At 41.3% G+C, this 26,423-nt stretch overlaps 1 protein-coding gene across 3 annotated transcripts in view; it reads left to right on the plus strand.

The window, feature by feature from the left end:
• The window catches only part of RGS6 (regulator of G protein signaling 6), a 495,346-nt gene that overhangs the window by 395,672 nt on the left and 73,251 nt on the right, over nucleotides 1-26,423 (plus strand). For all 3 annotated transcript variants that reach the window (XM_043550214.1, XM_043550215.1, XM_037900327.2), the window contains 7 exons: nucleotides 1,152-1,233; nucleotides 2,219-2,293; nucleotides 3,712-3,810; nucleotides 5,454-5,515; nucleotides 15,594-15,704; nucleotides 18,341-18,466; nucleotides 26,014-26,200. In XM_043550214.1, coding sequence (XP_043406149.1) covers nucleotides 1,152-1,233; nucleotides 2,219-2,293; nucleotides 3,712-3,810; nucleotides 5,454-5,515; nucleotides 15,594-15,704; nucleotides 18,341-18,466; nucleotides 26,014-26,200 — 742 coding nt within the window. The remainder of the gene's footprint in view (nucleotides 1-1,151; nucleotides 1,234-2,218; nucleotides 2,294-3,711; nucleotides 3,811-5,453; nucleotides 5,516-15,593; nucleotides 15,705-18,340; nucleotides 18,467-26,013; nucleotides 26,201-26,423) is intronic.

Raw genomic sequence — 26,423 nt, forward strand, 5'->3', positions numbered from 1 at the left:
GTCTTCACTACACCTGATAAGTTGACACCCGCTGCATCGATTGCAGCAGCATTGATCTCCCCAGTCGTGAAGACAAGCCCTGAGTCTCTTATCCTCAGCTGCCATGCCCTAGGCCCATTGACAGCCACCTGAAGGCTGCTCTAACTTTATGCTAGCTGACCCAGAACTGGGGGAGCACAAAGCCTTTGCATGCTGCCCTCCCAGGTTGCACTATGTGACCCTCATCTGCAGCCAAGGATCTGGGTCATTGTCTCAGCCTCATGATGCTATGTTCCAAGAGGTGATGTTATAATTCCATTTATAGGTCAGGCTGGGGATCAACAACTGATCGCAACCTCTCCAACAAGGGGTGATGGTGATAAAGACAAATAACTAATAACTCCCACAATGATGAATTTTCTCCCAACTACTACTTTAAATTATCATTTAAAAATAGTGTCAATAAAGATGCTGAATTGAGAGCTTTAGAAACGGACGCCCCCTGTATAGGAACAAAACAGGTACAGCATATGTAGTGCCAGTGTAGGCTTCCACCACACTCCTCCATCAACATGCTTCAGACATGTTCTGAAGGGACCACATTATGCTTAAGAGGGATTGTTCATTCTCCTTGTCCCATTCAGTCTCTGACTTGTCTTCTGAAATTCTTTAAAAGGGTATCAGTGCCAGTTTTGATGGTGTTACTGGTATTTATGATGTGGGGATCTGTCCATGAAGAATTTGCAATAGTTCTTAGTATGTCGCACATGGAACAATTTTGTGAAGTCATGTGTTTTTCTGACTTGTTGGATCCTGATACAGGACAGCCATTAAGTTAATGCATAACTGTTAAGTAAACTGACTTCAATTTAAGTGCTGCGCTGACTGGGACTGGGAAATCTGGTGTCAGAAAGGCTATTCGCTGCCAGGTGCAGAGCAGATGTTAACAAAAAAGTTCTCTCATTGAAAACAAAAGATCCCTTTCGTCAGGCTGGTGGAATGACCCTGCAAATCACTTGGCATCTGGAATCTGACTTTTCTGTATGGAAATATGTGTCACTAGAACAGGAGTACTGGATACTGCTGTCAATTGGGTCCAAAAATCCAGGGGAAAATTGGGAGCAAGTCAGAAAAGTGAAGTCGTGGATTGTTTCATTTCTTTATTTTCCCAGAATTGACAGAAAAAAGGATAAAACTGAAAGGAAAATTTTGGACAGCCAAGAAAGAGCATTTTGGGATGTGCACAGGCCAGTGGTAAGTCTCTTTTTAAATTACGCTACTTAGAAAACCTAGCAATGTGGATATGCTGCATGGAGAAGTTAGCTTTAAAACTGCTGAACGGATTTTCTTCACATTTCAATTGTCCATTAGGAGATCTTCAGAACAAGCCAAGTTTGAGAACAAAATTGTTTCAAAAGGTTTAGATTTGTGCATGCACAAAATTTCTGATTTTAACATAAAGTAGACGTGTAAAGGGCTTTTTTTTTCATAAGTAGAATTCAAAAGCAGTTAAACCAGTTTTGTTCAAGTTTTCTAGAAAAACTCAGCTCTGAGCTGAGACCAGGTAATTTCAGCGTGAAAGGAATTTGCGTGCTGAAATTGTGTGCTGAAGTTATGAGCAAATAAATTGGATGCTGAGATTCAACTTAACATAGACTCATAGACTCATAGATATTAAGGTCAGAAGGGACCATTATGATCATCTAGTCTGACCTCCTGCACAACGCAGGCCACAGAATCTCACTTACCCACTCCTGCGAAAAACCTCTCACCTATGTCTGAGCTATTGAAGTCCTCAAATCATGGTTTAAAGACTTTAAAGTGCAGAGAATCCACCAGCAAGTGACCCTGCCCCATGCTACAGAGGAAGGCGAAAACCCCCCAGGGCCTCTTCCAATCTGCCCTGGAGGAAAATTCTTTCCCGATCCCAAATATGGCAATCATGATTCAAAAACTGCACATTTGGGTATGATATGAAATGATGTAAAAGAAAAAAATTAAAAAATCACAAGTACATAAGTACAAACAACTACAGAACCAAATGATTAACGAATATGATTTGTAGTACACACCTTAAAGAAAGCATTTTGAAAAAGATCCTATTGTGCATTTTTGTAACAATATTTGTGCTGCAAGCAAAGGATGAAAACTCTGTGTTTTATTATTGCTTTCCAGTGGGAGGAGGTGGTATGTACATTGTTAACATCGATAGTAATATTATGAATGTCCCTTTTCTTAGCCAGGCTGCGTGAACACAACAGAAATGGACATCAGAAAATGTCGTCGTATGAAAAACCCACAGAAGGTTAAAAAGGTCAGGGTGGTTTTTTTTTCAGAACAGTAACAACTATGTTTTACACCAACAGTATGTTGCTTTCTTTCAGATGAGAATTTCAAAGTAATTTACAAATATTAATTAAGCCTCCACATTTGTAAGTAAGTTTATTATGTTCATTTTACAAATGGACAGGTACCAGTCCAAGTCTTGGCAGAACTGAGAACAGCACTAGGGAGTTCTGACTCCCAGACCCCTGCTGTAGTCACTAGACAGCACTCTTTTCGAATTAAGACCTGATTATTTTTTTCTTTTGCCTGGGATAGTCATCGTTGTCATTTAGTGACCACAGAGCTCCCATTTTAATAAATATAGACAAACATAAATGAACTGTTGCATATCAGCATGATGGTCCCAAACATGTCAATATGCTGGCTATTAAATGTCATCATAACCTTTCAATGTTTCATACAAATATCAAATAAAGAAAAAATAATAATTAATTGAACAAAAAGATGCCTGCTATTGCCTTCAATACCTGACAAATAAATGCACTACCGGTGATTTGATGGTGTTTTACTGTTTTGTTGTTGCTGTTGTTTTTTAAGGTTTGTGGAAAACTTGACTCATTGACACCATATTAACCCTTTTTTCAGTGTATCAAAGCCTCAGGGTTAAAAGTTATTACTGTAAGTTCTCTTAAAGTTGTTTAGTATCATATTTAAGAGACACTTGAGTTAGAATATGATTTCCACCCCACCCCCATCTCAGTTACTGATCCTATAAACATAAACACACCTGCATAACTTCATGCACATGGCAGTCTCCCTGAAGCCTGTATACCCCCAAAAATGCATGACAAGCAAAGTAACACTTCTCAAATATAAATGTCTCCATTCATTGTGGAAATGCAATAGACTTGTAGAGTAGAGCAAAAAACAGTTATTTTATATCTAGATAAGAGTGCTTCAGGCATAAGAAATAGAGGGTTTGATTGACTGAAAATGCGGTAATTTATAATAAGCAAGCAGATATTGAGAAATTTTGAAGTAAGTGTCAAGATTTGTTAATCAAAAGCAGAGTTGAAGCCTTCATCAAAAATATGAGTTTCATAAAATGTAGAAGTTTCACTTTTGCAACTAACATACTAAAGTAGGGAATCAGAAAAAAAACTCTCTCATGTACCTCTGATTATCAGGCAGAGATTTGCATTTGTTCTCAGTTGGGCTCGTCAGAGAGAAATCACAATTTTCAATTAACACAGCTACAGCTATTCGCCACTCAGGTATTTGTTATACAAGCTCATTTATGAACTTTGTTCCAGATTTAAGAGTTATTGATCTCTGAAAAGGTAACAGTAGACAGTTGCTGGCTCATTACTTGACTGTTTTCATGCACAGATTTTCCTTAGGTATGTAACAATAATACTCTGTAATTTCTCGTGTTATTTGTTTCAGTCAGTATATGGGGTTACAGAAGATTCTCAGTCCCAAAGCCCTGTACATATGCCCTCCCAACCCATACGAAAAACTACAAAAGAGGACTTCCGAAAACGAGTAAGTAGACTGCCTTAGAACAACTCCTCCAAGAACTGAGTACTTTATTTTCAAAAAGATGTTTATATTTTTATTGAAATATCAATAAAGCCAGAAACATGCTTATGTTTCCTGGTGCAAAACAACAGAAATGTAAGGTGATGTTGGCATGCTTTGAACAAAGTAGCATGTATCAAAAGCTAAATATGAAAGGGGACATGCAGGTACATTGAGATGAATGCTACATGTCATATTCTCTTTTCAAATTAACAGAGTGGCTCTCAAGTCCAAAATTCCACTCACCTTACCTGCCTACAGACAGCATTTCCCAAAAAATGTTACTAATTTGTGTGGCAGGTTTATTTTAAGTAATTATAACTTTTAAATATGTTCCAGTCATCCAATCAGGGAGCAAATGCAATGCCTTGTGACTTTTGTGACCAATCCCATGCCATGAATAGCAAATAGGCAACACAAACAGTTTGTGAACAACCCACAGTCTGAAAATTATTTGCCAAAATATTTGGCAAATACTTTCAAAGAATGAATGCATTCAACAAAAAATCAGGACAGGTTTGCAAGGAACCCCCAGCCAAAAACTCAACCAAATTTATAAAGAATTCTATGTGTGTTATACTGTCTCTAGCCATAGTTTTGCCTCTCCTTCAGGTCGCCAAGGATACTCAAAAAGTGGGTGGTATTGATAAGGCAGGAAGACGTATCCAAAGCAGCTGGAGGTTCTGCTCATTCAGTACTGCTTCCACAGGCAGAGCTTCCAGGGAACTTCCAGTAGGAATAAAAGCTGTTTTCTGTAGTAGAGCCCCCCAGGGGAAGACAGGCACCATACCACCAATGTGTAGCAAGAGTTGAATATTAAGGGGTAATGCAGTTATGATCAGAATCCCTCCAGGGCACAGCCAACCCTACGAATGCAGGCAGGGAGGGGCAACTTACATGTCCCTGTTCCAGCACAAGTAAATCTGTCCCACTGTTGTCTTCTCTGACACCTGTGAGAGAACCCATGGTTACTCCTTGCAAACTGATAAGTCACTTGAAATGCAAAGCCAAGACTGTGTCACATCAGTGGATGCTTTAGAAAGGAGCGCCGGAACCTGTGTAAAACTGTGGGGTGGGGGGCACTGATGTCACAACTATGGCCCTACCCCCTCTGCTCCTCCTCTTCCCCTGGGTTCCCGTTCCCTGCTCCCCCTCTTCCCTCAAGGTCCTGCCCCCTGGCCAGGATGCCTGAGAACAGCCCCCTGGGGCATGTCACCCAGGGCAGGTGGTGGGTCCAGGGCTCCCAACAGTGGCCTGGGCTCTCTGGATGGCTCTTACCACTGCCCGGTTCCAGCTCGCGGAGGAAAGAGGAGGAGCAAGGGGCTGGGCCCTGTGGCAAGGCAGGGCTAAGGCCACCTCAGCCCCCCTACCGGGAAGAGGCTGGCCTCGCTAGCAGGAGCTGCCCTTTGTGGCTGGGGAGCTGATCACCTTATCAGCTCCCCCACTGTGAAGCGCAACCTCTGCCACCACCTCTCTGCGCCTGCCCGACTATGCTCATGTTAAAAAGGGGAGGGGGGCATTGCGCCCCTGGCCTCTCCAGTTCTAGCACCCCTGGTTCTAGATCTGCTCGGTTGTTAATCTCTTTTAATCGTCATCTCTTTCCCCAGATAACCTTTCTGAATGTGCAGATAGACAGACACTGTTTAAAAATGTCCAAAGTAGCTGAAAGGTGAGTTTCTTGATTTACATTATTATAATACTCTTTTGTTGATATAGTATTTCTATTCATCATCTCAGATGATCAACTTTGACATTTTTCCATAAAGTTACAAAATTTCCCAGTTCATTTTATATGAAAAATAATTTTTTACGGCTCTTTACTCCTGTTAGCCAGAGCAGCTCTGGGAGAATGAGCTGGATTCTCTTCTGAATCATGCATCATCTATAAAATTGCCAGTGCAATTTCAATTGCAGGGCCAGATTCTGCCCACACTTACAGCTTTTCAACCTCACTGAAGGCACTAGGGTTGCACCTGTGCAAACCAGGGCATTCTTTTAAGACAGTGGTTCTCAACCAGGGATCCATGTTCCCCTGGGGGTACACAGAGGTCTTCCCAGAGATACATCAACTCATCTAGATATTTGCCTCGTTTTACAACAGGCTACATTAAAAGCACTAGTGAAGCCAGTACAAACTAAAATTTCATACCAACAATAACTTTTTTATACTGCTCTATATACTATACACTGAAATGTAAGTAAAATATTTATATTCCAGTCAATTAATTTTATTATTATAGGGTAAAAATGAGACCGTACTCAATTTTTCAGTAATAGCGTGCTGTGACCCTTTTGTATTTTTATGTCTGATTTTGTAAGCAAGTAGTTTTTAAGTGAGGTGAAACTTGGGGATACGCAAGACAAATCAGACTCCTGAAAGGGGTACTCTAGTTTGGAAAGGTTGAGAGGCACTGTTTTAAGGCATTAGGGTCACACAGATGCAAATGACTGCACAATTTATCCTGTGGAATCTTTATTGCTGGTGATAAAGCATGAGCCAGAAAAGAACCATCCCAGTGAGTCTGCAGGGCTGGCAGTTAGAAAACAGCAGCTTAGTTACTTGTAAACTGAGAAAATTTGTAATGGAATTTTTGATACAAATAGGGATCCCCATAATGCTATGTAGAATTGTTTTGCAGAGCAGAACTGTACTGTAATCTAAAGCAATGGAACAATGATCATTATATTTTTTGCAGTACCAGGTGAAGGCTGGTCCTTTATAGAAAAATAATTAAATAATTGAGAAACATTGGGAATTTGCCATGTTTAAAACAAATTAAAAAGACATTACCTTGCAAAATGCTGTGCTTCACAGAATCAGCTCCTGCCTTCAACATATTTATACAGAATTAGGCAAATTAAGAAGGCACATGCTTAAAAGTAAGTTCCCTGTTGGATCATCAAAACTAACCATTTAAATGGAAATGTAACTAATTAAAAAGAAAACGTTCAAATGTTTCATAGGACCTTGCATAAATGTAATGATATTTTGCTGTACTGAAAATGATCACATCCATATTTATGCTCTAAGCTTTTTGAATCCATTCTTCCCCTTGGCAGTTAGTAGCTGAATTTTGTGCTTTATAGTAAAGGTCATTTTGCATAGATTTCACCCATAAGGATGTTGATATCATGAGGTAGTAACAATCTCCAGACAGGTAATTTGTAGACAAACAAATTTATCTTTTTTTTATAATTTTGCAAGAATTGTATTAATTCTGAACAATAAAATCAGCAGACCTCATTAATTTATTAACACTGAGTATACATGTTCCTCAAGTAGAGCTGAACTGTCGTTATTAATAGTAGTATTTATTGATGCCAAAATTTTCAAAAGTAAATAGTTATTTCAACTGGAGCTAGACAGGAAATAGTTTCCTGTCCAATGAGAATTTTAGAGATTTCAAGACATTTTCCCATCCCAAATTGGGACAAGTCAAAATCTCAAACTTGTTTACAAACGGATAATCTGGGAAAAAAATTCAGATCAGGTCAATCAAAATGTTTTGTTTCAATCATTTCAAAACATTCTGTTTTTATTTCAACAATTAAAAAACCAGGAACAAAAACCTTTAACTAAACTAAACTAATTTAACTAAAATTTCAAAATAAAAAGTTTTTTCAAACCAAAAAAGAAACTTTTGTTTCAAAAATGTTCTTGTCCTATTAATTTGGCGTATGCAATCCAGTCAAGCCAAGACAGAGTGTTCTTATCAACAATGTTCAAGGCATGAAGACCTCCAGGAAGAAAAGGTCATTGTTCTTGTCCTGAAGTGTACAGTCTAAGGCCTGTCCTGCTCCCACAGAAGTCAAAAGGTGTTGTACTATTTACCATAGGTAACTGTAAGACATAAGGAAAACAGATACAGTAGAACCTCAGAGTTACAAACATCTCAGGAATGGAGACTGTAACTCTGAAATGTGCATAACTCTGAACAAAACATTATGGTGGTTCTTTCAAAAGTTTACAACTGAACATTGACTTAATACAGCTTTGAAGCTTTACTATGCAGAAGAAAAATGCTGCTTTCCCTTTTTTTTCTATAGTAGTTTACGTTTAACACAGCACTGTACTGTATTTGCTATTTTTTTTTTTAATCTCTGCTGCTTCCTGATTGCATATTTCCGGTTCCAAAGGAGTTGTGTTGTTGACTGATTAGTTTGTAACTCTGGTGTTCAGAACTCTGAGGTTCTACTGTAGCAGACATTGGAAGGCAGGGGGAAGGATAAGAGTTGCAGCAATAAACCCAGGAGGTTACTTTAGTAGGTTTATTATAGGGTTACATGTTTCTTTTACAGTCAAATCTTGAGATTTGTTCTGGCGTTTAGAGGCATAGTGAACGGGGCCAGGAAGAGAATCCCAGACGTGGGGAGGTACACTGAATGAGGTGCAAAGACCAGAGCAGGAGAAGATAATAAATGGGGTGATTAGTTACGTGGCTGGACAGAGGAGAGGGTAGATGAGAAGGAATGAGCTGATGTGAACAATTATCTGAAACAACGATTGTTGTCTCTCCAGTCAGCATGTAAAATGCTGAACACACAAGGACCAGTTCTGTTGAGTAAGAAGGTGCCATTCTTACAGTCACTGTCAGAGTAAGTCCACACTTTAAGAGATTAATTCAGCTGACAGTGTGGCACTTTAGCATGCTACAGCACAACAGAGACTTTCTTCCTGTGCTCTCCGTTAGACAGCCAAGTAATGACAGCAGCACCCTATGCAACACCAACTGGCATTTTTTCAGTTCAGTATAAAGGCATTTCAGGACAGTCATGAGAGAACTCCAAGGTGGAGGTGGGGGGGTGGGGTGGGATGGGGGCAAGGGAAACAAGTTGCGGTGTTAGCAAGACATAATACAGTCCAGCCACTCAACCTGCATGTGCCTTGTGCTCTAACTCCCACAGGAGGTTGATACCTGAAATTCCCACCTCGCAGAGTCCTAGAGCCTGAGCTCCAGCCCGAGCCCAAACATCTACATCACAATTAAACAGCCCCTTAGTCCGAGCCAGCCGGAACGGACCAGCCACAGGTGTCTAACTGCGGTGTAGGCATACCCTGAATCTCCTGAACAGCTGTGTTTCTCATCTGCAGCTAAATCATGAAATGAGCTGATCACTGGTGGCTCAATCCTGCATGATGCTGAGCACTCCTGCAAGATGTTGAGCACCCTCAACTCTAATTGAAGTCAGTGGAAATTAAGGCCAATCAGCACCATCCAGGATCCAGCGCCTGCTGAGCAGCAGGAATTTCCTTTGATGTCAGTACTACTACTAACACCTAGCTCTTACCTGGTTCTTTGCATCAGGTCTCAAAGTGCTTTACAAAGGAGGTCAGTATCAATATCGCCATTGACAGATGGGGAAACTGGGGATAGAGTGAGGCAGGATATGCTTTTACTGTCCTGCAAATTTTTTTGAGATTTTGACAAATTTTCCTATCCCAAATTGGGACTGTGACAGGGTTCACTCATTGCTCTGGTGCCTCCTGCCGGCTGTCATGGGAATTAGGTCTGCTCACCAAGGCGCCCTCCTCTGGTGGTGCCACACCACCATCATTTTTGTTCCAGAACTAGCATCACTCCCCTTCTCTTCAGTGACACTGCCCTCTGGCTGTGCCACACTCTGTATTCCCTCCTTCTGCGGGACCTGCACTCTGTCCAGCTACTCTCTCAGCGGCAACTGCAGTTCATTGTCCCGGGGCTGCTTCCCACACAGCTCCAGAACTCTCTTCTGCTCTTACCTCAGTCTGCAGGTCCTAACAGCCAGCCAAGAGCTCTCTCTAGCTCCCCTGGCCCATACTTGCAGCGCTGCTCTGTCCCAGGCGCTCCTTCTTGCTGCTAGGAGACTGGTCTTCTCCCCTCAAGCTCCAGGCAGCTACTGAACTGTGCTCTGCCCCACAGCCCTTCTTATATGAGTGTGCCAGCCTACAGACCAGTCAGCCTCACCTCAGTCCCAGGAAAAATCATGGAGCAGGTCCTCAAGGAATCCATTCTGAAGCACATGGAGGAGAGGAAGGTGATCAGGAACAGTCAACATGGATTCACCAAGCACAGGTCATGCCTGACCAACCTCGTAGCCTTCTGTGATAACTGGCTCTATGGATATGGGGAAAGCAGTGGATGTGATGTACCTTGACTGTAGCAACACTTTTGATATGGTCTCCCACAGTATTCTTGCCAGCAAGTTAAAGAAATATGGATTGGATGAATGGACTATAAAGTGGATAGAAAGCTGGCTAGCTCAATGGCTTGATGTCTAGTTGGCAGCCAGTATCAAGTGGAGTGCCCCAGGGGTTGGTCTCGGGGCTAGTTTTGTTCAACATCTTCATTAATGATCTGGAGGATGGGATGGATTGCACCCTCAGCAATTTTGTGGAAGACACTAAGCTGAGGGGACAGGTAAATATGCTGGAGGATAGTGATAGAGTCCAGAGACAAATTGGAGGATTGGGCCAAAAGAAATCTGATGAGGTTCAATAAGGACAAGTGCAGAGTCCTGCACTTAAGATGGAAGAATCCCATGCACTGCTACAGGCTGGGGACTGACTGGCTAAGCAGCAGTTCTGCAGAAAAGGAGCTGGGGGTTACAGTGGATGAGATGCTGGATATGAGTCAACAGTGTGCCCTTTTTGACAAGAAGGCTAATGGTATATTGGGCTGCATTAGTAGGAGCATTGCCAGCAGATCGAGGGAGGTGATTATTCCCCTCTGTTCGGTACTGGTGAGGCCACATCTGAAGTATTGCATCCAGCTTTGGGGCCCCCACTACAGAAAGGATGTGGACAAATTGGAGAGAGTCCAGCGGAGGGCAACAAACATGATTAGGGGCCTGGGGGTCATGACTTATGAGGAGAGGCTGAGGGAACTGGGCTTATTTAGTCTGTAGAAAAAAGAGCGAGGGGGGATTTGATAGCAGTCGTCAACTACCTCTAGAGGGGTTCCAAAGAGGATGGAGCTAGGTTGTTCAAAGTGGTGGCAGATGACAGAACAAGGAGCAATGGTCTCAAGTTGCAGTGGGGGAGGTCCAGGTTGGCTATTAGGAAAAAACTATTTCATTAGGAGGATGATGAAGCACTAGAATGGGTTACCTAGGGAGGTGGTGGAATCTCCATTCTTAGAGGTTTTTAAGGCCCAGCTTGACAAAGCCTTGGCTGGGATGATTTAGTTGGGGTTGGTCCTACTTTGAGCATGGGGTTGGGCTAGATGACCTCCTAGATGACCTTTCTTTTTTTTTTTTTTGACAGGGTTATTTGCCTACTGGATGGGAAAAGAAGTAGATGTGATATCTTGATTTTAGTACTGCTTTAGACATTCTCATACGTAAATTAGTGAAATTTGGTCTAGAAGAAACTACTATAAAATGGATGCAAAACTGGTTGAAAAGCCATACTTATCCCATTATCAATAGCCAATTATCAATGGCTCGCTGTCAAACTGGGAGACTATATCTAGTGGGGACCTTCAGTGGTCTCTCCTGAGTCTGGTACTAGTCATTCTTTTCATTAATGACTTGAATAATGGGGTGGAGTGTATGCTTATAAAATTTGCAGATGACACCAAACTGTAAGGGGTTGCAAGCACTTTGGAGGACAGGATTTGAATTCAGAATAACCTTGGCAAATTGGTGAATTGGTCTGAAACCACTAAGAGGATATTCAATCAAGACAAGTGCAAAGTACTATACGTAGGAAGGAAAAATAAAGTGCACAAATAAAAAAATTGGGAATAAGTGGCTAGGCATTGGAACTGGGTAAAGGATCTGGGGGTGGAATAGCTCCCTGCGACCTAACCCAAGTGTGAGGAAATCTCTATGCCTGCTGTGAATCAGCACAAGCACTATCTTCCAGGCCTCCGCTAGCCTCACTTTCTCCGTGCGGGTTAGTGATAGGCATACTAATACCTGAGTCCTCCAAGCATCCCCTGTAGCATCCGTCCCCTTACCCACTGAACACTCAAAGAACTGCCAGAGTTGCTGTTTCCAAAGGAACAGTGGACCACAGCTTATTAGTTACCCTTAGAACACAGCTCTGCTAAACACATGGCACTTAGATATACTTACAGTGAAAACAAGAATAAGCTTTCTCAGAGAACAGAGATTCAAATGATTGCTAGTGAGTAAATCATAACACACTTTCTAGAGACTAAATTTAACTAACAGGTTGTCCTTCTGTCTAAAGAAGCTTCTCTTATCCAAGGTTCTCTCCAGTGATTTCAACCAAGCCTGGTTGAAAGATCCTTTTTTATGAAGTGAGCTCACTGTCCATTTACTTCCTCAGTGAAGGATACCAAAGTATCGTCTTTCCCTCGCTAAATATACCAGTCACACCTTTGATGCGTATCTCAAGATAGTCTCCCTCCCCCCCTTGCCCCCGCACTGTTTACCTCTTCCTGATAGCTTCCTTCTGAAGTCCTCGGCAGCTCTTCATTAGCATTTGACTTAGAATACTAATTGTTGCCCAATGTGAACCAGACAATATTCCGTTTACACGTAAACATAAACAGATATACGGATAAACAACACTTGACTGGAGAAAAACCTGCTTTTCACCTTTCCTGATGACCAACCCCACAGTTGCATCCCTTAAGAACATAATTTTCAGTATATAGTACATAACTCTTACATAGTATCAGTACCTACGTTTCATAGTTATATTGATGACCAGAATGACACAGGCTTTTATTACAGACCCCAAATGACCCTCTTTGGTCAACTAGAATGTAAATGCCAGACCCAGGGGATTCCTATAATCCTTGTGCCCCCATTATGCCCTCTGCCAGTTGGCAGCAAGAGGTTCCTGGGCCACAGAGGGTAATAGTGGGATCATAAATTGAATCTGAATGAACAATGTCAAGCAGTTGCAAAAATGACAAATATCATTCTGGGGTGTATTAACAGGAGTGTTGTATGTAAGACACAGGAGGTAATTGTTCTGCTCTACTCAACAGTAGTGAAGCTTCCGCTGAAGTACTGTGTTCAGTTTTGGGCACCACACTTCAAGAAAGACGTTGACAAAATGGAGAGCATTTGGAGGATAGCAGCAAAGGTGATAAAAGGGTTAGAAAACCCTGACCTTTGTGGGAAGGTTAAAGAAAGTGTGTGTTCAGTCTTGAGAAAATAAGACTGAAGTGGGGGATGTGATAAGTTTTCAAATATATTAAGGGCTGCTATAAAGAAGACAGTAATCAATTGTTCTCCATGTCCACTGATGGTAGGACAAGAAGTAACTGGCTTAATCTGCAACAAGGGGGATGTAGGTTAGAAGTTAGGAAAAACTCTCTAACTGTAAGGATAGCTAAATACTGGAATAGGTTACCAAGGGAAGTTATGGAATCTCCATCATTGGAGGTTTTTAAGAACAGATTAGACAAATACCTATCAGAGGTGGTCTAGGCATACATGATCCTACGTCAGTCCAGACAGAATGACTAGATGACCTCTCTAGGATCCTTCTGGCCCTAGGTTTCCATGATTCTATGGTGATCCAGCCACCACAGCAATTCCTGAGGGAACAAACATTGCTCTGTTGCTGTATGTGCCAGAAATACTCAGTGAAAAGAGTATTTCTTTCCTTCCCCCACATCCTTTTTCTTCACTTGACCCACACACCACTGCTGGCTTTAGGATTTGGGTACCTTGAGTGAAGTTACTGTTAACCTCACAAATTCCACCCACTCCTTTCCACCATGTTTGAGCTTTTCTTGTTCGCATTCTGACATTGCATGAATGTGTACTGATACAGCACCATCGTGTAGTGCCACTCCATTGTAATGACTCCTGAAGTAAATCTGGGCCTCTTCAAATGAATGGCAAGCTCATTTCCTGCCACCTGGAACAGAACCATGGAGGAGCATCCTGTGACTTTCAAGATGGGTGTCAACCATACCAAGGGTGTTGTGAATCCCCTGCATGAATAGTACCCCTGTGAATGTGCGTGTAAGAAATGCCTAACACCGTTCTTGCACACCTCAGTGAAGCATAACCTCTACATCTTCTGTCAGAATTATATTACATCACTTCAAAGGCCAAAAGCCCTAGTTTACATTTCTTTCCCTTAGGATTGCCTGTGCCTATAACTTCATTTAGACAAGCAATGATCCAGTTGCTGTTGATAGGCTGAATCAGCAAAAGGCACTTAGTCCATGTTGTTTTATTTAATTTTGACTTATTTTTTGCTACTATTCGTGATGCTTGCAATGCATTCTCATTATTTTATTAGGAGCCATTTAACTTTCACAGCAGAGTGCACCTGATTGATTTTTTGACCTCCTCTCGCATTTCCATCTCCGGGATTGCTGTTGCTCTCTGAAATTGGATACCATTCCCTCCTCCAACCCCTAACCCTCAACAATCGTGAAATGTAATTAATGAAATGAGATAAGACATCATGGGACTGGATGCCCTGAGGGTCTATTGGAACCTACTACATTTACAAAAGTGTGTGATTTTAATGCCTTCTGACAACAGTTAGGACCAAAAAAGAGGAGGGGTGGTGAGTAGGGTAGGTCAGAGCAACTTTCTGGTTTTTGTGACACAAATAAAAAAATTAAAAATTGTCCGTGACTATTCAGTGTCTGTGTTAAACAAATTTCCTTTAGCTATGTTTATCTTCGTGTTGTGGATTCCCTCCCCGCCCCCATTGCAAATATTTGATTGATCTAGTTCTACTCACAAACATGTTCCCACAAGAGGAATTCCCAAGTTGTTTCTGAAAGTATTTGTGGAAACCACTTTTTAAATCTGCACCCTCAGATATTTACCTGGCAAGTGCTTTCACACTTATTCAGTCAAGGAATAGAAACTATAATACGTGCCATATCTAACCAGTCACAAGTAAGCAACATGGCATATATATCAAATATTTGTAATAAAAACAAAATACTCAACAAAATATTAATCACATCATTTCAGGTAATACTTGAGGGAATTGCAATCTGCTGGTGGATATTCTGTGAGAAGAAAAAGGAACGTAATTAGCTGAATAACTTATTGTGAATTATTTACTTAGCTCTAGTATAAACACCGCTCAAAAACTTCCCTGCTCAGAAGCACAGCATGATGCTGAGCTCCTTGCAAATTAATTTATGGAGCTTTACCAACATGTACACCATTTTTTAAATTTTTTGAAACTTAGATTATTAAAAGATGCAGCTATTATTTATTGTATTGCAGTAGCATGTAGAGGTTGCCGCTCCATTGTGCTAGCCACTGCACAAACATGACTAAAAGATGGCTCATGCCCTGAAGAGTTTACAGTCAAGCTCTGATCCTGAAAAAGTCTCCCCCACTCCCGTGCGTAACTTTATGCACGGTGCATAATACCATTTAAATCAATAAAACTACTCAACGAGCATAAAGGTAATCATGTGCAGAAGTCTTTGCAGGATTGAGGCCTAGGTACAAGACAAGACAACAAGTGGATACAACTGACTGGGGATCACATGGTAACAACATGATCACTGTGAAAAGCCCTGGCCATATCACACCAGCTGCCTAACCGTTATCGGGTTTTTCTATACGCACCACAGCAGACGTGAGTTTTAAAGAGGACAATGCAGTGGCTTTGTGAAATTTTCTGGAGAGCAACTTCCATGCATAAGAGGTGGCATGGGGCAAAGCATCAAGGTGCTTGTTGGAAAATTTGACCAATATGTAAAACTAAAAAGAAAATTGTTGAAAAATTGTAGTTTGTCAATTCACATGTAAGCATGTAGGCCACAGCTGTTCTTTTCTTTTTTCCCCTGTCCTAGTTTAATAACGTACTCAGACCAGTACATTGAATATGATCCATTTATAACACCTGCTGAACCTTCCAATCCCTGGATAAGCGATGACGCTACTTTATGGGACATAGAAATGAGGTAAGAAATTGAAATTCCATAGAACTATGAATAACCTTAAAGCAATCCTTTCATTTTGTTTGTATTGTGCCCCCCATTGCCCCATATAGACAGTAGGTTGTATACGCATGTAAGTTCAGAAGCGATACATGCTTGCAAGAAATAAGGGCTCATGCTATTTTTTTCTTTTCATAAGTTATATTAGATGGCCACAGAGAGGTCTGGGACTTTCTTGTTTGTTTTGCTCTTCTATGGCGTATAATAAATGCGTGAAAAGGTAAAAGAAAGAATGTAGTGGTGATTCTCCAGTGCCATGCACCTTGTGTGGTTATTTTATTTATACCCTTGAAAAATGGGTGTGCAGTTTTGCTAAACCGGAATGGTCATATTGTATACCCACTTTGCACAGGTGTGAATGACTACCCAAGATATAAGGCAGAATAAAGTTTAAACCCAGTGTCTTTATTTACTCGGATCACAATGACAGTAGCACTTGGGATTAGAATCATCATGCCTGAGCGTATGTCTAGCAGTTGCAAGAGCAGCTCTGAGTGCAGCTCAGAGTATTTGGATCCTGGCTCCCCAGCTCATTCACATATACCCATCGGTCATATTGCTAGACCTCAGTTCAGGCACCATGGTGATTAGGCAGCGTCCGCTTCTCCCAATCCTTTGTTCTTACTATGTGAATATTTAGTTGGCATTCCTACTCAGGACCAAATACGACCTGGGTGTGATATTAAAATAGTCAAATATTTCAAAGGGGAGCTACAAATTTGCTCCAATCATGTTCATGCCTGACTATGAGATGGAAACCTAAGGTAAAACCTGCTCTTTGGAACTTGGAGGTAAAAAAACTCAAAATCAAAATACTGGGTCTGCCTCTGGAGGGCCAGTCCATGCTGAATCATCATCTCCAGGCACATGGTTGCCTGTGGGGAGTAGCAGACTCAGCAGCCAGACATCAAATCCTGTCCCAAAAGAAATCCAAGGACACAGCAAATGGATTTGTGTGTTTCCCTCAATTGTGAAAGGTACCTCCCCACTTTCCCTCCATTGCACACAGGAATCTGTGGTCCATTTCTTAGTCCCTACTTCCCTTATCTTTTATTTTGTGATACCCTGGACTTATTTTTAATCTGTTTCACTTTTGGTTTTTGCTTGCCCTGCAAGACCCTGATGCAATTTTAATCTCTTTAACTAGTTTTGTATCAAATAAACAGCCATAACTGCAGCAAAATGCCCCTCTGATGTTAACAGAGTGCTGGTACCCTGATATCTAAACCTATATTATAACTGTATCTCCCCAAGTGGCCAGTGTGGTGTCTCCTGAAGGACTTTTGTGCTCCTGAGAACTATGATTTAAACCTGGTATCAGGGCTGCATATGAATGTAAAAGAAATGCCTCACCACCTCTAGGGTCTCAGGTCAAGTTAATGGAGATGATACTCCTGGTGATGAAAATGAGAAGACGGTTTTTCTGGGAGAACAGTAGCTCAATAGGTCCATTTTATTCTCTACTGCAAGAACATTAGCTGCATCTGCATCTAGTTGCAACTTGTTTGAATAATTTTGAAAGCTGAGGCTCCCCGCCACCCCCTTTTCAGGAAAATGAAACAATTCACACCTATTTCAAACCCACCATGTGTTGGCAAAGGCCTACCCATCTTAATTTATACAGCTACTGTGACCCTGCAGCTAGTCCTTCCTGGAACCCCACACTTTGGGAAATGCAACTGTAAAGTAATTCAATTTTGGATACAGATTGGGCTGTCAAGTGGAGGTCATATCAAATCCTGGTTCACTCCATGCCCTAATACTAACACGGCTGCTACTCTGAAGACTTTAAAAGACTCCATCCCCCCAGTGACATTTATTTTACCTTTGTTTAATCTTTACACCAAAGGAAAATTAAAAGCAGGCACACTAATTTAAACTCCTGCATCCTGGCCCCCTTTGTCCTTTTTGCAGGGACCCCCACTATCGATTAGAGTCTCTGATTTTAGGAATCTTTCGTGACCAGGCCTCATCTGTGAACTGTGAAACAGAAAATCATGTCGCTTGCTAGGCTTTGCACTTGTCTTAAGGAGACCAAGATTCTAGTACTACTACTCTGAGCAACCATGTTGTATTTTAATGGATGTCTCTTATTTGTTACCTAAAGTCATGTCACTCTTAATCAGAGACTCCTCAAGCCTTTTCATAGTGTGAGCCACATTTTAATGCATTGCTGTTCTCCTGGAAACCTCTCTTCTAATTTGCAATAGCAGACACCACCTTCTCCCATTTGCAAATATACCATATCCCTGATGTAACTATAGAAATTACTGTTCCATGGAACAGTAATATTAGGGAAGTATTTAGGACAAGATTTTCAAAGGTGACTAGTGATTTTATGTGCTTCCATTTTTGGATATGCAATTTAAGACACCTTAAAAAGGCCAGATTTTCAGAGGAGTGGGTGCCCTAGTCTTCAGTTCTTCTTTGCATATGGTGCATGATGGCCTCCATTTGTGTGAGTTACTAGAGAAGCCTCACCCTTTGGTTTGTCATCCTTTTTCCCTTTGATGTTGAATAGAGTCAATTGACATTCAGCCTTTTTGGACCACAGATGGACATGCATTCACTCTTACCTTTCCTCTCCCTCACCTTAACAGCAAAGAGCCCAGCCAACAGCGTGTGAAAAGATGGGGCTTCTCTATAGATGAGGTGCTGAAGGATCCAGTGGGGCGAGACCTGTTCCTTCGTTTTCTGGAGTCCGAATTCAGTTCAGAAAACCTCAGGTAAAACCCCTCCACTTGAGCTGTATGCACAGGTTCACACTCATGTACTGGGCCAAATCCTGAAATCCTTACTCAGGCAAAACCGCTCATTGACGTCAATAGGAGTAAAGACTGAGTGAGAGTTACAGGATTTGGCCCACAGCATATGCACTGTAAATTTAATAGACGTTTATACAAGTGGTGCATTTATGAAAAGATGTAGATAATCATGACCAAAGCCACCTTTGCCAAGGGTCTGTCAGTGTGTCAATAATAAACCTGCAGCTTGCAAAGGTTGAACATTGTGATGAATCAGAACATACATATGGGTTCATATACAATAAGCAGTGCAGGGGTTCTACAGAAGAAGTAGTATGTGATGATGTAATTAGAGAATATCATAATGCGTCCAAAAAAGGGGGTCAAATTAAGGTTGCATAGTGGTGTGAAGCAGTGATATTGTGTCCTGATTTGTCTTTATTTCTGATGAAGTTCAGGATCAAATTCACCATGCTTTGTGCCTACAGCGAGCACCTGAAGTTAAACTGAGTTTGGTTGACCACATCTGGAATTGTGGCATCACCAAATGAATCCAGCAGGGAAGAGAAAACTAGGGCAGTTAGAAAGGGGAGAGTCCATGTTTACACCTACCTTATACATACCTGAAATCAGAGGAATGGACAGGCTGAAAAGGGACATCATAGTTTATTGGGATTTTAGCAAAATAAATTCCTTAACTTTCCTTAATTTAAATAGATTAAATAATTCAGAGAACATGAAATGTGATGTGACAAACTCTTCACAATACACTATGAGTCAATATCATAAAGAATAGCAGAAACAAAACCTATTCTTTAATGAGAATCAAATTATACAATTGTCAACAATTTTTAATCTCATTAAAGAGTTCCCCATGGGTATGCATAATGGAAACACAGTCCATGGGAGGGATGCAGTCCAGAAACTAATTTAAAGGATGGTTTATGTTCTGTGTAATATTTCTAATACAGAGCCAAGTCATGCAGTCCTTGAATATGCAAAATCCCGATAGATTTCCCTACAGTATCTTCTTTATAGTTAACACCACTGCATAATGGGAAATTTAAGCCACAAAAAATAAGGTATGTAAAAATGGCTTTTAGAGACTAAAAGTCAGGAAATTAAAGCTGAAATTCCCTGGGTCAGGGGCTGCAGAAAGTGGGTGGTGACCTCATTTACCAGCTGAAGTGCAATACCTTAGCACAGGAAGGTAAGGGTAAGAGTTGCGGTGAGAATATAGCTTCATTTGAAGATTAAAGGTGGCTTCAAATTCCCATATGTTTCTATGGCTTAATTTTGTGTTTCTAAAGCTTCAGGAACAAGGAAATGAATGTTGAATGCTGCAGTTCTTATGGAGTCCAGTAAAAATAGACAGACATGCACATTCCAAATTACATCATCACAGTGGCTATCAAATGTTATTCTTGTTGGCAATCTCAGTATAGCGGCCAACAGCTGAGCGGGCACAGAGATTGAATCACCCTTTCTCCCTAAGAAGCAGTCCCTCTAGAGGAGAGTTAGAACACTTTGGCAGGGCAATATTGGGCTGCTTGCATTTCTGCTGCCAGCACAATATCTGTTCTGAGGATATAAAGAGGATTAAATAGGGCCCAATTCTCATCAGGTGTAAATTAATGTGGTTCCTGAAATCAATGGAGTGACTCCACTTCACACCACCTGAAAATCTAACCCAGTGTCTTTCACTGCCTCTAAATGTGTGTAATTATTTTAACTTTAAGAATGAAATATGAATGAACTGGGTGAACAATGTAGACATTAGAGCACTGAGTTAGTGCATGAGAAAAGTGAAATTCACTGGAAAATTGTTTTAAACTATAGGGAAACTGAGTCAAATGAGAAATCTAAAAAGTAAATGAACAGCATAAAAAGTTTTAAAAAAATACAATTTTCATTTTTTTTTTTTTACTTTTACTGATCTAAAAAGTTATTTGTAACGCAAGCAAGGCAATATTTTTAAATGGTCTTTAACCTTACCAAGCCCCTTTAAGTGGCTCTTGAACTTCTACATCTTCGTTGCACTTATGTACATTTGTGTTCTTGTTCTGGCAATGAATCTGCCATTATGAAACACTGGTTAGATCTTTGCCATTTAAATATGGTGCATTCCTCAGATTCCCTCTGTGAAATGCATTCATGCTTGGACTAATGAAGGGCAAAAGGTTTGCCTCTGGCAGGTGTGCATGCACTCAGCCTACTCTAATGAATCCTGAGGGTATCATAATTAGAAATCAAGTTGTTACCTTTCTGTGTCACCGCTAGCCACTCCCGATGCCGATATGTATTCTCTCTAACCTTGAGGTAAAGCCTACATACGTGCAAAAGGGAAGGAGTCCTTTCACGCAAACTATCCCAAAGCCCAACGGAGTTAAACAACAGTTTACAGGATAGGCCCTGACCCTGCCTGGCAATCCACTAACACAGATCCTTAACTCCAGTGGGACTCCACACAAACACAGGGTTCCATATTAGCAGATCCTCATGCTGACTGAGGCCTTAGATAATAACTAACACAAGGAGAGAAAAATGAAGACCTATTCACGAGAGAAAATAGAAACATCTTGGATTGTAGAAGGCTTTGCACCAACAGAGGTGTGGAATTGTATGGAGGGACAGAGGGAAGGCCAGTGCTAGACACAATCAAGCAAAATTTATACTTGTACTTACTAATGAATGTCTGAGAAGTTGTAGTTAATTTCTTTAGGATGAACGATTATTTAATGATCCACGCTTGCTAGAAAATCCCCATCTGCAACCATTCTTTAAAGACCCTGCAACCAACAGATATCAATAGATGTGTGAGGTGATCACAATGGAGACATAATCTTTCATTAGGGCATGAATGCAACCTTCATTAATGTTGATAGGAGTTACATGCACACATCAAGGGGAGAATAGACCCATATGTTACTGAGTGGCCAACAAGACAGATACAAATGGGTGAAAACTGGAAAACTCAGAAGTTACCAGGAGTGCAACCAAAGAGGTTTCCTGCAATGTGCACTGGGCTGGCTGATTTAGTTCCTTGAAATGTTTTTCCATTTCATTATTATCATAATGCCTAGGAGCCCCTGTCATGTACCAGGACACCATTCTGCTAGATGCTCTACAAACACGGAATAAAAAGACAATCCCTGCCCCAAATAGCTCATAATCTAAGTATAAGACAAAAGAGGGATACAGAAAAACTGATGGGGAGTATCAGGAAACAATGTCAGTACTGGTGAGCATGATTGGCAGTGGTCTCTGTACAGCAGCAGTCTAACCATTGTCCAGTTTTATGTAAGCAAGCCACGTAGCACAGTTAAGGAGAGATTTGAAAGAGGATAATGAGTTAGTTTTCTATATGTTTTCAGAGAGATCCTCGCAAGCATGAAGGGCAGCATAGAAAAAAGAACAAGGTGTTTGAAAATGTAATAAGTGGGCAATGGAGACAGACATCACAGGCTGATTGGAACTGGGAGTCAACTATTTTATACTGAATGAGAAATTATATGTAGGGTGGGGATAACTTGTGAAGTTCTGTGACAGTAAAGACAATGAGCTTATATTTGATGTGATAGAGAAGAGGGAGCCAGTGGAGGGATGCAAAGAGAGGGGTGACACGGTCAAAGTGACAGGCTAGGAAAATGATCTTTGCAGCAGCATTCTGAATGGATATGAGGAGGGGCAAGACTGCATTTTCCAAGCCAAAAAAAAAAAAGGATGTTGCAGTAATCGAGACACAAGATGATGAGAATCTGGATGAGGTTAACTGTGTCGATGGATAGGAAAGGAGCAAATTGGACCAAAGTCAGCTCTCAGCTACACTGGCGTAAATCCAGATTCACTACACTGACTTCAGTGGGGCTACAGCACTCCTCTGTAATGGAGAGCAAAATTGGTCCTTTGAGTGAGACTTCAGTGAAACTGCCCATGTAAGAACTGCAGGATTGGGCTCACGCACTCCTGGGTTTGGTTGAACTCTATAACTTATTTATTTACTGGCTGTTATTTATGTTAGAGCAGGAAAGTCCATCCTTTTTCTCACTGTTGATTTCACTGTTCTTTCTCTCACTCTTTTCTTTCACCTTTCTGTCACTATCTTTGATCTGCAATTTGATTTGCTTTTCTTGGTTTTTTGGAGCTCAAAGAAGTATAGCAGATTGCTGAGATGTTCAGTCCTCCAGTCAGAAGATTTTTCCCAGCTTCAAAGAGTGTCAGTTGGAAAGAAAGCTAAAAGGGATCATGGGAGAAACCAGCTTATCCAAGGGGAAGGGAAATTGTACCCCTGACCGCAGACCTAAGTAGATAGCACATCCATCCTTTGTATACAATGCCCAAAGGCACTTAGATACTACGGTGATGAGCATGATATAAAAATCTGAGTAGAATAGAAATGCAAAGTGTGCAGCACACTAAAGTAGGTGTTTCTGTGTGTTGATGGGATGGGCTAACTCTGGAAAACCAAGTGCTGAAGGCAGAGCTAGTTGCAAAATGCTTTTTCCGATGGAAAATGTTGACTACTAATAGAAAACCAAAATTTTTGACCAAAAACTGAAAGTATTGATTTTTGGTTTTCTGATGAAACATCAAAAATGGGGGGGGAGGGTGGAAATGAATTGAAAACCCAATTTTCCATTGAATAAAATGTTTATATGAGAAATTTTTGACCAGCCATAGTATTTGCACCAAAATGCAATCATATTATGGTGAATTTACAGAAGGGCTGAACAGAAGACAATGCTGATGTCTGAGTTATACTATGAGTTTCAGTTAGATTTATTACTGGGATGGTTACACTCTTTACTGCAAATGTTGTAATGAAAATCTGAAACTTTACTGAAGTTAAAATGCCTTCACATTCAACATTCATTTCTCTAATCTTCTCTTGGCCACCAGAGGGCACAAAAACTCTATTGCTGAACTTACTGTGGGCACAGAGAGAACTGTGTGCTTCAGCAGTGAGAATAATTTTTATGTCACGTTTGCCTGGGTAGCAAATTGTACATAACCATTCAGGAGACCGGGATCAAAATCCTGCTCCTTTCTGTACTCTCATCCTAGAATATACCCACGCATTACACCCAGGTTGTGCACTGGAGGGACCATTTACTTATTTATTTGTAAGTGCTCCCGAGCATGCTAGGTGCCTCACAAACAAGTAAAAAAAGGCACATTTCCTGCCCACGGAGCTAAAATGCAGAAATGAGAGCAGCTTCCAGGTGGAGGCTAGGGAAAGACAATACAGGGAAGGAAGTATAAAGTTTATAAATATAGAACCAGACCCTCAGCTGAAAAGATCAGGCTGTAGGAAGGTAGCTTCTCCAGCCAGGGGTCAGTTCAGCAGCCTAAAGGCTGCTCTAAGTTACACCAGCTCCTGCAGTCTCTCTTAGGAATTGCTGCATCAGTGCTCCATCCTACCCCTAGCACACCACCTTCCTGCAGCTCCATACCCCAGATACACTCCCTTTTGGGCAGCTTTCTGCAGTCTCATTTAACATTAAGGGGGAAAGATAGGCTATAGACATGACATCCTTACAAATTAAGTGGACATCTTAAAAGAAGATAGAGGAAATAAGGACACATAGGACACCACAGCCAACCCAAAATAAAAATGTCTCCCTATTTTATAAAACTGACTGCTGAAATCCAACTTAGAGAACATTGACTAAATGGCCTTGGTGCAGTCCCAGTGCATTTCACTGCCAGCATACTGTAGAGTGAGAGAATAGTAACTATATATAAAAGAATCTCTATAAGCATTACTCATTGTAAGTCAGGGTTACAGAATTAGGCCCTGTGTGTACCAAAGTTCTGCAAACGCCCCAGCAAATAGTCACAAAGTAGGACAGCTAGTCACTTCATGTGAATTAGTTCAGGATAGTAAGTCATGCCTAGACAGGCTCCAGCACAAGGACAGAAGGAAAAAGCTGATGCTGTTGTTGGCTTGTCTCTGCCCTTCCTTTGTCCATGGCAATTCATGCCTATAACTTCCTGCTCAGTGTCTGCTGAACGTTACCCAGCAAACCTTCTATTTATTTATTTCAGCCCTGGCTCCTCTCTGTTGCTATACTCCCAAGTGCCTTGGTGTGGGTGCCGCTTCCTGCATACGTTTACATAATGCACTCAGGGCCAGATTTACACCTTATGCGCCTCTAGGCACAGCATCTTCAGTGCCTTCCCCGCCTGTGGCTGACTTTTGTGTTGCACACAGTTTTAGAGCGGTAAGGCGCCCCTAGCCATGTGCCTACTGTGCCTAATTGGAAATCTGGCCCCGTATGCACTTGCTTGCACCTGTGACCAATGTGTGCTGTTTGGACGGAGACTACTTGGGCTATTCTCCTTTTCCAGGAAGCTGTGATCCCTTTAGTGTTATGCAACCACTGAGCACAGTGACCATGCAGCTTTGCCTCTTCCCTTTTTGCTAAGGGTTTCTTGTTTACTTTATATGTCTTAGCCATGAAATGACACACTTTCTCTCATTCCCTGTCCCCCTGCAGTCAGAACCTGAGAAGAAAGTTTTTACAGATTAAGGATTGAGGCCTTTCACAGACGTGCTTTATAAATACAGTTTGACCCTGCACATTATACAGTATCTGTCCTCCATTATAATGTCCAAAGAGGACTACACCAGATTGCAATCTTAAGGCTGTAATGAAGATGGGTTAAGCGATGAGCTAGTATCATTTGCCTTGAGAATGAAAAATATTCATTGTAATGATCCATATAAACTGTTGATGCTGATTGTGGGCCCACAAAATTGTTGATCTTTGAAGTGTTCTTCATTTCAGTTGGCTGGTTGCCCCTATTCTTTCTTGCCGGTTGCTAGGGCTGTAGAGGAGGAGACCATGAATGGCCAGCCAATCAAGCTGCAGGAGGCTTTAAAAGGTCAAAGTAGCACAGCCCACTGCTGTCTCTCACAGATTTCACAGATGGATTAAGTACTTCAGTCTGGTGAGAGAGTTTGTAACAACAAGGAGGAGCAGGAGACAAATCTATTATTATGACACTGATCATAACAAGAGAGAAAATGGTGCACACTCACCTCACTCATGTTAGAAGTCCAGGTGTGTAGGAAAGGCCAGCTACTGGCTAGAGAGTTGGGCAAGGAATATTATTCCTTTACAGTGTCATGTGGTGGCCCAAGTTCACCAAGATATATTCTTTGGCCTTTCTCTGAAACTGTGGATATTGGCTATCCATTCTCCTGTAGCTATATGGACCCTGCAGGGCTTATAGGAATGACAGCCAGTTTGTATGCATACAGTCAGACATGCAGGGAAGTGGCACATTTTGAATATGAGACATTCTAGAGTTACTTTTCTGCCCCTCATGATGTTTTAGTGGATTGGTGTAGAGCATGTTGGACCTCTCCAAGTCAAATACATAAATGGATACTCTGCCATTGACTCCAGTAGGTGTAGGACCAGGCCTCACTGGTTCAGGATTCTGCTAGGGTTGATCCACAAAGTTATTTCTGAGGTTTTTTCTTTTCTCTTTCTTCTCTGTTTTGTTACTCCCCGTAAAAGGTTTTGGTTGGCTGTCCAAGATCTCAAAAGACAATCTTTGCAGGATGTCGCCACCAGAGTGGAGGAAATCTGGCAAGAGTTTCTATCTCCAGGGGCACAAAGCCCTATCAACCTGGACTCTCACAGCTATGAGAGAACAAGTCAAAATGTCCAAGACCCGGGGAGATACACTTTTGAAGACGCCCAGGTTTGGATTTTGATTTTATTACTAGTAGGAAACTAGTAATTAAATAGCTAGTTTTATGATAACTCCTTATATTCTACTATGACATCATTATCCACTTAATTTTAAGAAAAAAAGAGAGATGCAGTTGGAAAGGACTTCAGTGATTTCAGCTCAGGCAGGGTGAACTGTATTTCTCTAAATCTATTGGCTTTAAGAGGCTAATACTCTCCTGGAAACAAAGATG

The sequence above is a fragment of the Chelonia mydas genome, chromosome 6 (genome assembly GCF_015237465.2).
Source record: "Chelonia mydas isolate rCheMyd1 chromosome 6, rCheMyd1.pri.v2, whole genome shotgun sequence".
NCBI lineage: Eukaryota > Metazoa > Chordata > Testudines > Cheloniidae > Chelonia > Chelonia mydas.